This window comes from Saimiri boliviensis, chromosome 9 (genome assembly GCF_048565385.1).
Source record: "Saimiri boliviensis isolate mSaiBol1 chromosome 9, mSaiBol1.pri, whole genome shotgun sequence".
NCBI lineage: Eukaryota > Metazoa > Chordata > Mammalia > Primates > Cebidae > Saimiri > Saimiri boliviensis.
The window spans coordinates 97,821,346-97,835,479 of record NC_133457.1 but is presented as its reverse complement, the minus strand read 5'-3'; the positions used below and the strand labels follow the sequence as shown (position 1 = coordinate 97,835,479).

General features: G+C 39.6%; 1 protein-coding gene and 1 non-coding gene across 4 annotated transcripts in view; one reads left to right on the top strand and one right to left on the bottom strand.

Moving 5' to 3' along the window:
• CBFA2T2 (CBFA2/RUNX1 partner transcriptional co-repressor 2) overlaps nt 1-14,134 on the bottom strand; it is a 152,622-nt gene that overhangs the window by 44,081 nt on the left and 94,407 nt on the right. For all 3 annotated transcript variants that reach the window (XM_039479227.2, XM_039479228.2, XM_074406411.1), the window contains exon 2: nt 767-910. In XM_039479227.2, the coding sequence (XP_039335161.1) occupies nt 767-910 (144 nt within the window). The remainder of the gene's footprint in view (nt 1-766; nt 911-14,134) is intronic.
• LOC120367940 (U6 spliceosomal RNA) lies at nt 7,332-7,438 on the top strand. Its single transcript, XR_005582181.1, has one exon. It is a non-coding gene; the product is annotated as a U6 spliceosomal RNA (small nuclear RNA).

Sequence of the window (14,134 nt, the reverse complement as noted above, 5' to 3'; positions counted from 1 at the left end):
TGCCCTAGTCTTGGCCAAATTCACACACTGAAGTCTTAACTCCTTGTATATCAGAATATGACTACATTTGGAGATAGGGACTTTGAAGAGTTTATTAAGTTTAAAAGAGGTATTATGAGTAGTCTCTAATCCAATATGATTATTGTCCTTATAAGCAGGGGAAGAGACACCAGGGATGCACGCAAATGGAGGAAAGGCCATGTGGGGATTTGGTGAGAAGGTAACCATCCGCAAGACCAAGGTAAAACCAAACCTGCCAACACCTTGATCTTTACATTCTTCCTCCAGAACTGTGAGAAAATTAATAAAAATAAATTGTTTAAACCACCAGTCTGTGGTATTTCATTATGGTCGCCCTAGTAAACTCATAAAACAATATCCTCTTTTGTAAAGAGCCTTACCATGACAGTACTAGAACATTTTTAGAATTAATTCTGTAATTCCAGAAAACTTATTTTGAATCCCGGAAGTCAATATAATAATTTAAATTCATTATTGTTAGAGTCAAGGAAATAAAAATAGTTACCAGCCAAAGAGCATGAAAACAAAATATTTAAACAACTAAATATCCAAATAACTAAGCTAAGTATTATTTGCAGAGGGTCTAATTTATAAAAGAAGCAACCAGAAGTAATATATCTGTGGCTTTGTTTTCAATAGCACTTTGAAAATACTGAATAATATATACGAAAGGCTTCATGCAAGTCAATCACTTAGATCCAAATGTCACTCTGAACTACAAACACCAGTAACTAAGAGGTCTCACATGCTGTAGGAGTGAAGGACACTGGCCTCGGTCCTCCAGGATTTATTGGTGGGAGGGGTGGCATGGTGGGAGGTGAGGATCTGGACTGTATCTTCACTTCTACGGGTGATCCAGGCATTGCTGGCACCCTTTTCTCAGGACCAACTGCAAAGAATAAGAGAAACGGAGGTTAGAGTTTTCTATAAGGTTGCAAAAAACAGACAACAATTTGAAATATCAACTTATTTTCCTAGAGGACTGTGAATATACTTAGTATAATGGGCTGAATAGTGACTCCCTAAAAGATATGTCCAAGTCCTAACATCTGAAACTGTGAATGTTACCTGATTCGGCAAAAGGGTCTCTGAAGATGTCATTAAGTTATAAACATCTTAAGAGAAGGAGATCATCCTAGATTATCTGGGTGGGCTCTAAATCCTACCTGAAAGGTGTCCTTAAAGAAGAGATGAGACACAGACACAGACACATATACAGAGGGAAGCTGATGTGAGGACAGTCACACTAAGTGGTGACAGAGGCAGGGACGAGACACAGACACAGACACATATACAGAGGGAAGCCGATGTGAGGACAGTCACACTAAGTGGTGACAGAGGCAGGGACTGGAGCGATGCATCTACATGCTGTGAAGTACCAAGGAGTGCCAGCAACCAGCAAGCCAAGAGGGAGCAAGGGACACGTTTGTCCTCTGAAGTCCTGGGAAGGAATCAACCTTGCTGATAACTCAATTTTTGGCTTCTGGCTTTCTGAACTGTGAGAGAATAAATTCCTATTGTCTTAGGCCACTCAGTTTGTGGTACTTTGTTACTTCAACCCTGGCAACTAAAATGAGGAAACAGGGTCAACGGGTGGCGTGAACTGAAAGTTAGCAGTCTCTAGATAGTGGCTGAGAAAGGAAGAAACCAGGTTACAAATGCAGCTTACCTCAAATGCATTTTTTTTTTTTTTTTTTTACTTCTCCTTATAAATGAATTAAATTAGTAGGGGGAAAAACTAATATGGGAACTATCTAGACCTAGGCCTCAACTGTATGACATGAAAATAAAATCATAATCAGCTGTATATAAATCACCATTAATAGGCTAACTCCTGTGGCTAACTCCTGTAATCCCAGCACTTTCAGAGGCCATGGTGGGCGGATCACCTAAGGCCAGGAGTTTGAGATCAGCCTGACCAACATGGTGAAACACAGCCTCTACTAAAAATACAAAAATTAGCCAGGCGTGGTGGTGGGCACCTGTAATCCCAGTTGCTTGGGAGGCTGAGGTAGGATAATTGCTTGAACCTGGGAGGCGAAGGTCATAGTGAGCCGAGATGCGCCACTGCACTCCAGCCTGGGCAACAGAACAAACCTCCATCTTAATAACAACTCACCATTAATAGTGACGTACTAGATTTTATATCTATAGCTATACATATATATATATATATATATATACACATACATACACACACACACACACACACACACACACACACACACACATATCAACTACATCAAGTAGGAAAAAAGAGGTGGAGCCAACCTCTCTGACTTCAAGCATGTAAATGTCACTCATGCTATTTATTGTTCAAAAAGATGAAAAGTACAGCTGATCCTACATTAAGTAGATGCTACTTCATCCATGGGAACAATTAATAATAGGCAGCTGTTGGATAATACTAAATGCCAACAAAATTCCAGAAAGATAAATTAGATTAACTTCATGATGTTACAATTTGGTAGGTCCGAGCTAACAGGAATCAGACTTGATACCAATGAGTGATATTCTAATATATCTAAGAAGTTATTTTTTCCTATCAAAGAGAACTCTTTACATACTTGGTTAATAATAGGACCAGGGCTACCATAATCACCTTTAAATTGTGCTATGCTCCCCACAGTAATTCTAAGCTTTTCACTTAAGTACCCGACATTCATTCTCCAAAAACTACTGAATTCAAATTAAAGTGCAAAAAATGGGCAGCAAAGGCTCAAATGAGAATGTTAAGTTCCATTTTCTTTCTGTGAGAACACAGCTATAAAGATAACACATACAAGAGTATTCACAATCCTGGCAACAAGGAACATCTTTGTGCATTGATGAGACCCTTTATAATTAAAAAAAGTATCTCCAAACACTATTTTTCTGTTTCAGTTTGCAGTGGCCATATTTTGTAAAGGGATATAATAAATAAAGTCAATCAAGAAAGCAATGCCTCCAAGTTACAAATCCACTGACAAAAATGTGCAGTTTTCAGAACCATGTGGGCAACACTCTGCCAGCCCTTCCCATCTCTCTGTTCAGGACATTTTCTTTGTGAAATTGATGGTCGTCCTATCTGATTAGTGGACTAATGAGCTGTTGCGCTTGCCTTTTCTTCCTGGCAGTATTTTCTCTATGCCCTTCAGAGAACAGTTGACACATTTCCAGCTCTTCCATCTGGGGCTCAGCTTTCTGGAGGGGTGGGGGAGAAGGAAAGGAAGGAACTGATGGTTGTCTCGCACTGTAATGTGTTGTGTACAGTGTGCAACAACCTAGAGGGAGCCTTTCTTTAGACCACCTGGCTCTATAGCAAGGGTGCCAAAGGCTTGAGGAGGTCTTAGTAGTGAGATGAGTTTTAACGTTCAGCACTTGGGAGAATAAAAAAGTTAGAACAGCCCAACTGCAGAACACTGAATTCTGTGCTCTTACCAACCAAAAGCTTTGATAGTGGGCAAAATCCACCTGCTAGAGAACTGTTTACACACTGATACTTTTCGTTTCACCACCCAAAACCTACAACAGTAGTGTTTTCTTCATGTTCCAAGCAAATAAAGCAGAAAAAGCACAGGTATGAAGACTGAGAGATTTGGTGTGAATTCTCATTCTGTTACAACGCATGTGAATTTTACCAATTCATTTCACCTTTCCAGGCCTCATTTTCAACGTATGTAAAATGAGTGACAGTAAGATCTACCTGTCAGGAAACATGTAATGATTAAAGATGATGCCTATATCAGTGCAAGGCATAAAGAAGGTGCTTAATAAACAGGAATGATGATTAGAATACAAAATTCCTGGTGTCAAATTCTGGACATACTATTAACTAGGTATGTGACCACGACCAAGTTAATATTAACATCCGTTTCCTGTGGAAAATGGGTATACTATCAACAATGTATCCGTGTAACCTCAGAGATATTGTATGGAATGACCCAAGAATTAATTGCTGCAAAATCACCAAGTACAATGTAAAGTCATATTTTTGTTGGAGGATAGGTGCCATGAATGCCATTCATGGAGTGAGAGCTATCCAAGTGGTCTATAAGATGATATATTCAGCAGCTGCTCAGATGATGGGAAAAGGATATGTTCCAAAGTAGGCATTTTAACCCACTGCTTGGGGTCACAGTAGGATTATAGTAAGTCCCTGTAGGAAGAAAGCTATGACATGCCTTTATGTCATCCTAGTCACGGTGACTTCCTTTTTGAATTTTTATGAAACTGATGGTTATGTGTTATATTCTAGCTGGATCCCATGAAAGAACCAATCATATATTGAAGTCTTTTCAATCTCAGAGAAGAAGAAATTCCTTTCCTTCAACTGTGGCTTAAGTTCATAAACACTACTGCATAGGATATCAAACAGCCATAAAGATTTAGTCCCTGCTTTGAATGGATTTTACAACGTAATTAAAGAGAGAGAGAGAGAGAGAGAGAGAGAGAGAGAGAGAGAGAGAGAGAGAAGATTTAGTCCCAGGAAGCCAAAATAACCCTTAGTTTTGTCATAAGTGTCCAACTCAAATCTAAATTCAAAGTAACTGACAATTTAGTCACCCCATGATTTTGTGTTTTGATTATTCTGAATATATTTGTGTATGTGTGTGTATTACAAATACATGTGTGCATATATGTGCATATATTAAAAAATAAAACACAGATATGACCACATGTATTACCAAAATCACTGACAGCTCAACACCTAAACCATGGGGAGCCAAAGAACTTGAGTAAAAATGGAAAAGTATGTCTGAATCATTTCTTCACTGTGTGCAATTTGCTAGGGATGTCATGAAAAAGAAAACAGATGAAATAATAAAGTAATAAACAGCTCCCTGTGTGACAGCAGTGATATTTTTTCCTACATAGGAATTTAAAGAACCAAATATGAAACTAAAGGGAACTATTTTGTAGCTTCACAGAAAAGTAACATTGAACAACCAGCAGTCTTCCTCTCATCTGCAGTTTCAGTTACCTATAGTCACCTAACGTCCAAAAATATTAAATGGAAAATTTCAGAAATAAACGATTTATAAGTTTTATATTGAGCACCATACTGAATAGTGTGGTAAAATCTCATGCCATCTCACCTAGGATGTGAATCATCCCTTTGGAGTATACACCATCCGCCCATAAGTCACTTAGTAGCGTCTTGATTACCATCAGATGAACTGTCGTGGTGTTGCAGTGCTTGTGGTCAAGTAACCCTGATATTACTTAATAATGGCCCCAAAGTAAAAGAGCAGTGATGCTGGCAATACAGATACACCAAAGTGAAGCTGTAAAGTACTAAGTTAAAAGGTGGAGGCTCTGGACTTCATAAGGAAAGAGAAAAAAAAATCATATGCTGCAGTTGCTGACATCTACTGTAAGAAGAAGGAAAAAGAAATGTGTGCTCGTTTGCTGTTGCATCTCAAACAGCAAACGTTACAGCCACAGTGCATGATACAGGCTCAGTTATGGTGCAAAAGGAATGTATGTAGGGTTCGATACTTCCCATGGTTTCAGGGATCCACTGGGGGTCTTGAAACATACTCCTTGGGGCTAAGGAGGAACCACTGTATTACAGACAGACATCCCAGAAACATCCTACTTGAGAATCATCATCTACGATAAACTGCCCACAAACAAGGGCATTTACAAATCATTATGAATTGCTTTTGAGGGTTTTTAAAAATTAGAGACTGGCAAAGAGCAGAGGTGTAAATACAAGATGAAAAATAATGCCGTTATCTGAAGGGAAAGGCTACTCCTAAGCAACTGGAAAGAAGAAAAACTTATAGGTCTCAAGGAGAAAGCATGTTGAGGCAAAAAGTGAGCCCGATGTGAAGAATGCTCCATCACTCACTAGTTATGTGACAGTGGTTTTCTTTCTCTGTCCCTGGGGATAATTCAACACAGTTATATAACGGGTATATAATGAATATCCATTATATAAGGGTACTATAATGGATATAACAATGGCATGTATTCTCCCATGTTTTACTTGAATCAGTTTTAAAAATATATTAGAACTATGGCTGGGCACGATGGCTCATGCCTGTAATCCCAAGCACCTTGAGACAGGATTGCTAGAAACCAGAATTGCTTGAGCCCAGGAGTTTGAGAACAGGCTGGGCAACACAGGGAAACTCCATCTCTACAAAAAAGAAAATTAGCTAGATGTGTTATCGCATGCCTGTGGTCCCAGCTACTCATGAGGCTGTAGTGGGAGGATCACCTGAGTCCAGGGGGTTGAGGCTGCAGTAAGCTGTTATCACACCACTGCACTCCAGCCCGGGTGACAGGGTGAGACCCTATCGCCAAAAAAAAAAAAAAAAAAAAAAAAAAATTAGAATAACAGTTTACCCCACTTTTGAGATGTTTATGCTGTGTGGGTTAGAAGGAGATTTGGCCAAGTGTTCCTGTTTATCATCACTGAGAAAATGTGCAGAATATAGATCTTTCTATATTAGAGCTATCTATAAAGATCCATATAGAGATCTTTCCTGTAATGACAGGAACACTGATCATTCCAAAAAGGTTGGCGAAGGAAGCCATTAAATCCATTTTTTCATAAAAAATCAGACTTCCAGGCCAGGTGTGGTAGCTCACACCTGTAATCCCAACACTTTGGGATGCTGAGGTGGGCTGATGAGACTAATAGAAGGTAAGGGGAGGCTTATCATTTTAGGCTATAAAGTTTTGACATGGTTTGTTATGCAGGAATAAATAACTGATCTATACCACATACAAATTATCATGTTCCTTATTTTTTTGATTCTTTATTTGTGTGTGTTTTCTAATATCACAATATGTCCTGGAATTCTTTTTTTTTTTTTTTGAGACGGAGTTTCACTCTTGTTACCCAGGCTGGAGTGCAATGGCACGATCTCGGCTCACCGCAACCTCTGCCTCCTGAGTTCAGGCAATTCTCCTGCCTCAGCCTCCTGAGTAGCTGGGATTATAGGCACGCGCCATCATGCCCAGCTAATTTTTTGTATTTTTAGTAGAGACGGGGTTTCACCATGTTGACCAGGATGGTCTCGATCTCTTGACCTCGTGATCCACCCGCCTCGGCCTCCCAAAGTGCTGGGATTACAGGCTTGAGCCACCGCGCCCGGCCTGTCCTGGAATTCTTAATTCCATAATTTTAAAAAACAAAGTATGATATTACATTTTGAAGTGGTACCACAGTTGATTTAAACAATTCCGTATCAATGAACAACTGGATTATTTCCAATAATTTAGTCTTGAATTTTGAGGTTCTCCAGATTCCAATCTACTTGAGCATCCTGGATTTGCCAGGCCTTAGGGAAGTTCAGAGATAAAGGTAGGGAGGGGTGCTCGCTTCGGCAGCACATATACTAAAATTGGAACGATACAGAGAAGATTAGCATGGACCCTGCGCAAGGATGACACGCAAATTCGTGAAGCGTTCCATATTTAAAAAAAAAAAAAAAAAAAAAAAAAAAAAAAAAAAAGGTAGGGAGGGACCTCACTTATGGGAAAGATAGACATATAGTATTAAGAAAGTAAAGAAACAAAAACATTACCATGTATGACAGCCAGGCAAGTCACACTGTTAAGGTGTTAGCTGGAAAGGTTACATGGGCTTTCCAGGTAGCACATGGGATATGGTTTGAATAGTGCCCCCAAAGGTGGTATCACAGCTGGACCACAGGCTCTCTTCAACCACTGCTGAGGATAGATAAATGTTTCGAATACGTAACTGTCATATGATAAGAATTTCCAGGCCTGGCGCGGTGGCTCACACTTGTAATCCCAGCATACTGGGAGGCTGAGGCGGGCAGATCACCTGAGGTCAGGAGTTTGAGACCAACATGGCCAACACAGTGAAACCCCATCTCTACTAAACAAAAATTAGGCTGGCACGGTGGTTCATGCCTGTAATCCCAGCACTTTGTGAAGCCAAGGTGGGCGGATCATGAGGTCAGGAGATCAAGACCATCCTGGCCAACATGGTGAAACACCATCTCTACTAAAAATACAAAAATTAGCCGGGTGTGGTGGCACACACCTGTAGTCCTAGCTACTTGGGAGGCTGAGGTTGCAGTGAGCCAATTATCACGCCACTGCACTCCAACCTGGCTATAGAGCGAGACTGTGTCTCGGAAAAAAAAAAAAAAAAAATTAGCTGGGCATGGTGATGGGCACCTGTAATCCAGCTACTTGGGAGGCTGAGGCAAAATAATTGCTTGAACACAGGAGGTAGAGGTTGTAGTGAGCCGAGACTGTGCCACTGCACTCTAGCCTGGGCAACAACAAGACTCTATATAGCCTTATAAAGTTGGCTAAACTGATTATGGACATAGTACATGCTTAAGGATGAGCATTTACCCTTTGTAACTCTGCCACAAACCTGACAACACATCCAACTTCCTAATAACATGCAGGCTTTATATGCCAAGATGGCCAGGAACAACTGTTTATGATGACAAACAATTTATCATTCAAAAAAATGGAGACATAAGGACTCAAGTAAAGAAATTACCGGCCAGGTGCAGTGGCTCACGCCTGTAATCCCAGCACTTTGGCAGAATGAGGAGGACAGATCATGAAGTCAGGAGTTTGAGACCAGCCTGGCCAACATGGCGAAACCCCATCTCTACTAAAATACAATAAAACTAGCTGGGTGTGGTGGTGTGCACCTGTAGTCCCAGCTACTTGGGAGGCTGAAGCAGGAGAATCTCTTGAACCCAGGAGATAAAGGCTGCAGTGAGCCTACATCGTGCCATTGTACTCCAGCCTGGGTGATAAAGACTCCATCTCCCCCACCAAAAAAAAAAAGAAATTACCAGAGGCCAGGTGTGGTGGCTTATGTCTGTAATCCCATCACTTTGGGAAGCTGAGGTGGATGAATCACCTGAGGTCAGGAGTTTGAGACCAGCTTGGCCAAGATGGTGAAATCCTGTCTCTACTTTAAAAAAAAAAAAAAAAAAATTAGCCGGGCATGGTGGTGGGCACCTGTATTCTCAGCCACTCAGGAGGCTGTGGCAGGAGAATCACTTGAACCTGGAAGGTGGAGGTTGCAGTGAGCCAAGACTGCGCCATTTCACTCCAGCCTGGGCAGCAAAGCGACACTCCATCTCAAAAAAGAACAAAAGAAAAGGAAACAAACCAAAGCAAAGCCAAGCCAAGCAAAGCCAGAAAGTATAAAGGTCTTTGAAGATAGCGCACAATTGAAATAAAATTAATACTTTAACACGTACTAACACTGATAGAAACAATTAATTTTTTACATTCCATGTTTATCCATATACTGGAAAAACAATTTATAATTCTTGTAGCTCAGGAATCAGGAAACTTTTTCTGCCAAGGGCAAGACAGTAAGTATGTTTTTGCTCTGTTGTAGCACACTATAGACAATACACAAATAAATGGCCTTGCCTGTATTCTGGTCTTTATTTACAAAAAATGGACAGTGGGCCACATTTAACTGACTTCTGCTATAACCGATTTAAAAAGCTAGAAAACCAGCCTGGGCAATGGAGTGAGACCATGTCTTTACAAAAAAATTAATTAGCTGGGTATAGTGGCATGCACCTGTGGTCCCAGCTACTTGGGAGTCTAAGTACCTACTGAAGAACTATAAAAAGAGGTTGCAGTAAGCCGAGATCATGCCATTGTACTCCAGCCTGGGAGACAAAAGTGAAACTCCATCTCAAAACAAACAAAACAAAACAAAAAACTGACATCTATGGCTTTCACTATGTCCTTCGCTTTTTCAACAGTCTCAACTCTTGGTTAGTCTTATTTTCATCCAATCTAGTTCAGTAAATTAAAGTAGGGTCCCAATTACATAAAGGAACTATAGAGTAACAACACACACACACACACACACACACACACGTAGAAGCTAGAAAGGATATACAACAAATTGGCAGAAGTACTTGTCTTGGGAGACAGGACTAAGAGTTGCAGGCTTGTTTAGTTTCTAATTAAAATTACTTCTATATTGATCAGGGTGCTTTTTATCCCTTCCTTTTACAACAACAAAAAAAGCTATCTTCATATTTTTTAGGAGGAAAGCATATAACACTTGTAAAAGTCAGGAAGAGTACCTAAACCAAATTAGGAACATGCTGATTACAGAAACAAAATAAATACCAAAACGAAAGGAAGAATACAGAGAGAGAATACTGCAATTCTACCTTCATTTAAAAAGGGGCAGATAATTAAGTGTCTGGAGAAGAAAGGATTCTTTTACTCAGATTTCTTTTTTTTTTTTTTTGAGACTGAGTTTCGCTCTTGTTACCCAGGTTGGAGTGCAATGGCACGATCTCGGCTCACCGCAACCTCCGCCTCCTGGGTTCAAGCAATTCTCCTGCCTCAGCCTCCTGAGTAGCTGGGATTACAGGCACGTGCCACCATGCCCAGCTAATTTTTTGTATCTTTAGTAGAGACGGGGTTTCACCATGTTGACCAGGATGGTCTCGATCTCTCGACCTTGTGATCCACCCGCCTCGGCCTCCCAAAGTGCTGGGATTACAGGCTTGAGCCACCGTGCCCGGCCCTTACTCAGATTTCTAAACGTAAAATTAATCTCTCTCTGTCTCAGTGTCATAACTAGTGATCTCATCTATACAGGCATAAAATTCCTGGAAAGCTACAGAGCTTGTGGCACATCTCTTAGGTCTACCTGGTTTTTGGAAGAACCTCAAAGATGACTAACATATCTATGAAGGATCACTTGGTTTATGAATATACTAACTTCCTCCCTATGACCACTCTCTCTGTCTTCTATCACTGCCATGAGACTTCAGACACAGAAAATACACAGTATAAACATGTCTTACAACTCGATAATAACAACTGACTTTTAAGAATGAGCAAAAAAAAAGACTTGAAGAGATAATTTTGAAAAGAATTATTTACAAATGACTAATAGCACATAAGATGATCAATGTATTAGTCATCAACAAACCACAAATTATAACACATCAACAAATGAACAGACTACTGATAGATAAACCAGACAACACAGATAAATGACAAAAGCATTAGGGTAAATAAAAGATGCTAGATTTAAAAAAACAAAACTACATACTGTATTATTCCATGCATGTGAAACTTTAGACATGAAAAAACTAGTTACAGAAAGCAGATCAGTGGTTATCTTGAACTGATGGGAAAAAACTGAATGTAAAAAGGCAGGGATGTCAGACAACATGGCTACTTTCCTTTTTTTCCCTTGGGACCAGATCTCATTCTCTTGCCCAGGATGGAGGGCAGTGATGCAATCATGGCTCACTATAACCTTGAGTTCCTGGGCTCAAATGATCCTCCATCTTAGCCTCTCAAGTAGCTGGGACTACAGGCATGTACCATCACACCCAGCAAATTTTCTTTTAAATTTTTTTCTTTTTTTTTTGTAGAGACAGGGTCTTACCATGTTGCCCAAATTACATTTTTTATAATGATAGAAATGTTCTACATATAATGATTCTAATGTTGAAATACAACAGCGAAAACTCAAACTATATACACCAAAATGGGTAGATTTTATTGTACATAAATTATACCACAATGAAGCTGAGAAGAAATAAGGAAATCAAATCCGGCTATGTATTCCTTAGAAAATCACAATCAATCAAGTTTATTTAAAAAAAAAAAAAAAAAAAAAAAAAAAAAAAAAAAAAACAAGGATAATTTAGTATCAGAAAATCTCATACAGGCTGGGCACACTGGCTCATACCTATAATCCCAGCATTCTCCGAAGTCAAGGTGGGAGGATTTCTTGAGCTTGGCATTTTTTTTTTCCCAGACGGTCTCACTTTGTCACCTAGGTTGGAGCGCAGTGACGCAATCTTGGCTCACTGCAACCTCTGCCTCCCAGGTTCAAGTGATTCTCCTGCCTCCCAAGTAGCTGAGATTACAGGCATGTGCCACCATGCCTAGCTAATTTGTGTATTCTTAGTAGAGACCCTTATTGAAACCCTTAGTAGGGTTTCATCATGTTGGCCAGGCTGCTCTCGAACCCCTGACCTCAGGTGATCAGCTTGCCTCAGCCTCTCAAAGTGCTACAATACAGGTGTGAACCACCTCGCCCAGCCCCCCCCCAAAATTTTTTTAATTAGCTGGGCGTGATTTCAGAATTACCTTTGAAATGCTCAGTAGATGGTCTAATAGAAATGCCGGATAAGTAGCTGGATATAAAAGTGTGGTACTGAGGCCTGGGTGTGAAACTCTTGAGTTTGTGATTAAATGTGTTCAAATAATGGCATATAGATTCTACAAGAAGCCTGAGAACAGGTATCTTAGAGGAAGTGGGTACAGCTCTCCAGGTATTCCAATTCTTAGAAATCATGAAAGACAAGACACTAAACAAGGAGACAGAAAAAGAAAAGCCAAGGAAATGAGAGGAAAAATCAGAAGCCAAGTAAAGAGTATAACCTGCTGGGCTGTAAGAACTGTGAATTTCATTTTTTTTTAAATTTATTTTTTAAGCCCATACTGGCTAAAGCATTGTGAATTTCAAGACTAAATATACAAATAACATAGGAATATGAGCTAACTGTTTAGGTTATTATGATGATTAGATTCATAACTAATAAAATGCCATTTTAAACCTACTTATTTGAAAACTTGTTTTTATCGAATTATCAGAAAGAATACAGGAACAAAGAAGGTAAGAACAAGTATATTATTTGTAACAAACGATATATTAACATTTAAGCGACTGCACATAGATCTTGCAGCAGAACTTAATTGGGACAAATACAGTGGCATAGTACCCTAAGCCAGGAAAGAGTTAATATAGAATTTTCCTTACTCCCTAGATTTAAGACCATCTCTTAGCTGAAACAGAATATACAGTAAATATAAAAGCTTGTACACAGCGAAAGATGAGATGAAAAGGTTAGTTTGGCAAAAGAGCTAAATTTCAGACCAGCCAGAGATTTACATTCTTGAATACTCAAAGGTAGGCTACTGTGGAAGAAAGAAAACTGGGCATGAAACTGTAACTGAGAATCCTGATTTTTCTGCCAATTTATCAGCTACTGTGGAACCCTAGACAAGTCACGCCAGAGCCTTGGTTTCTTCTGTAAAATGGAGGAAAGGAGGTGTTAAAAAGCAAATAAATTAACAGATTTAAAAGTGCTATAGGCCAGGAACGGTTGCTCACGCCTGTAATCCCAGTACTTTGGGAGGCTGAAGCGGGTGGATCAAGTAAGCTCAGGAGTACGAGATCAGCTTGGTCAACATGGTGAAAGCTGGTCTCTACAAAAAAAAAAAAAAAAAATACAAAGATTTAGCTGGGTGTGGTGGTGTATGCCTATAGTCCCCGCTCCTTGGGAAGATTGCCTGAGCTGGGGAAGCAGAGGCTGTACTGAGTTGAGATTGTGCCATTGCATTCCAGCCTGGGCAACAGGGCAAGACCCCTTCTCTCTCAAAAAAAAAAAAAAAAAAAAAAAAAAAAAAAGTTCTGTATAATATTTTTAAGTATAAGGTATTATTAGACAACTATCTACCAGGAATGCGTTAAGAATCATTACACCACTACATGCTGAGGGTCTCTTCCAATGCTAATGATTTTAACATTTAAATATATATTGTAATTGCCTGCCAACATCAAAACTCTGTTGATAACCTTAATGCAAGTTAAAAGCAGTAGCAACACAGCTGACCTGATACTGTAAATAGGGAAAAGTAAAATATGGATTGTTGCTTCCCAGCTCCAGCAAATGTTTACTTAGAATAATATATCTACTCCAACTGCACACCATCTGTTTCAGGTCTCCATCAACTTATTATTTCTCACACAAACAGTGAAGACTTAAATTTGATTAGCATCTTGCCTTTGTATGGAAGCTAACCCTACCACAATAGAAATCAACTGAATCCCAACCTCTTGACACTGTGTCACATTACTGCCCTGGCCACACATAAGCAGCCCAAGTCAGAGAACTCAAGAATCAGCTAACTTTAGTCTTCTTGGCCAAATATAACCCTCACATGTTTTTCTGGAGAAAGGAAAAAACACTACCAATTTCTCACACAGCTAGTTAATGGCTTTCCTAGGATTCAAAAAGCCAGGTCTCTCGGGTTCCAACATTTGATACCTCTTGTGATAAATGTCTCTGGAACACAGAACCTTCTAGAATAAATATAGCAGTAAATC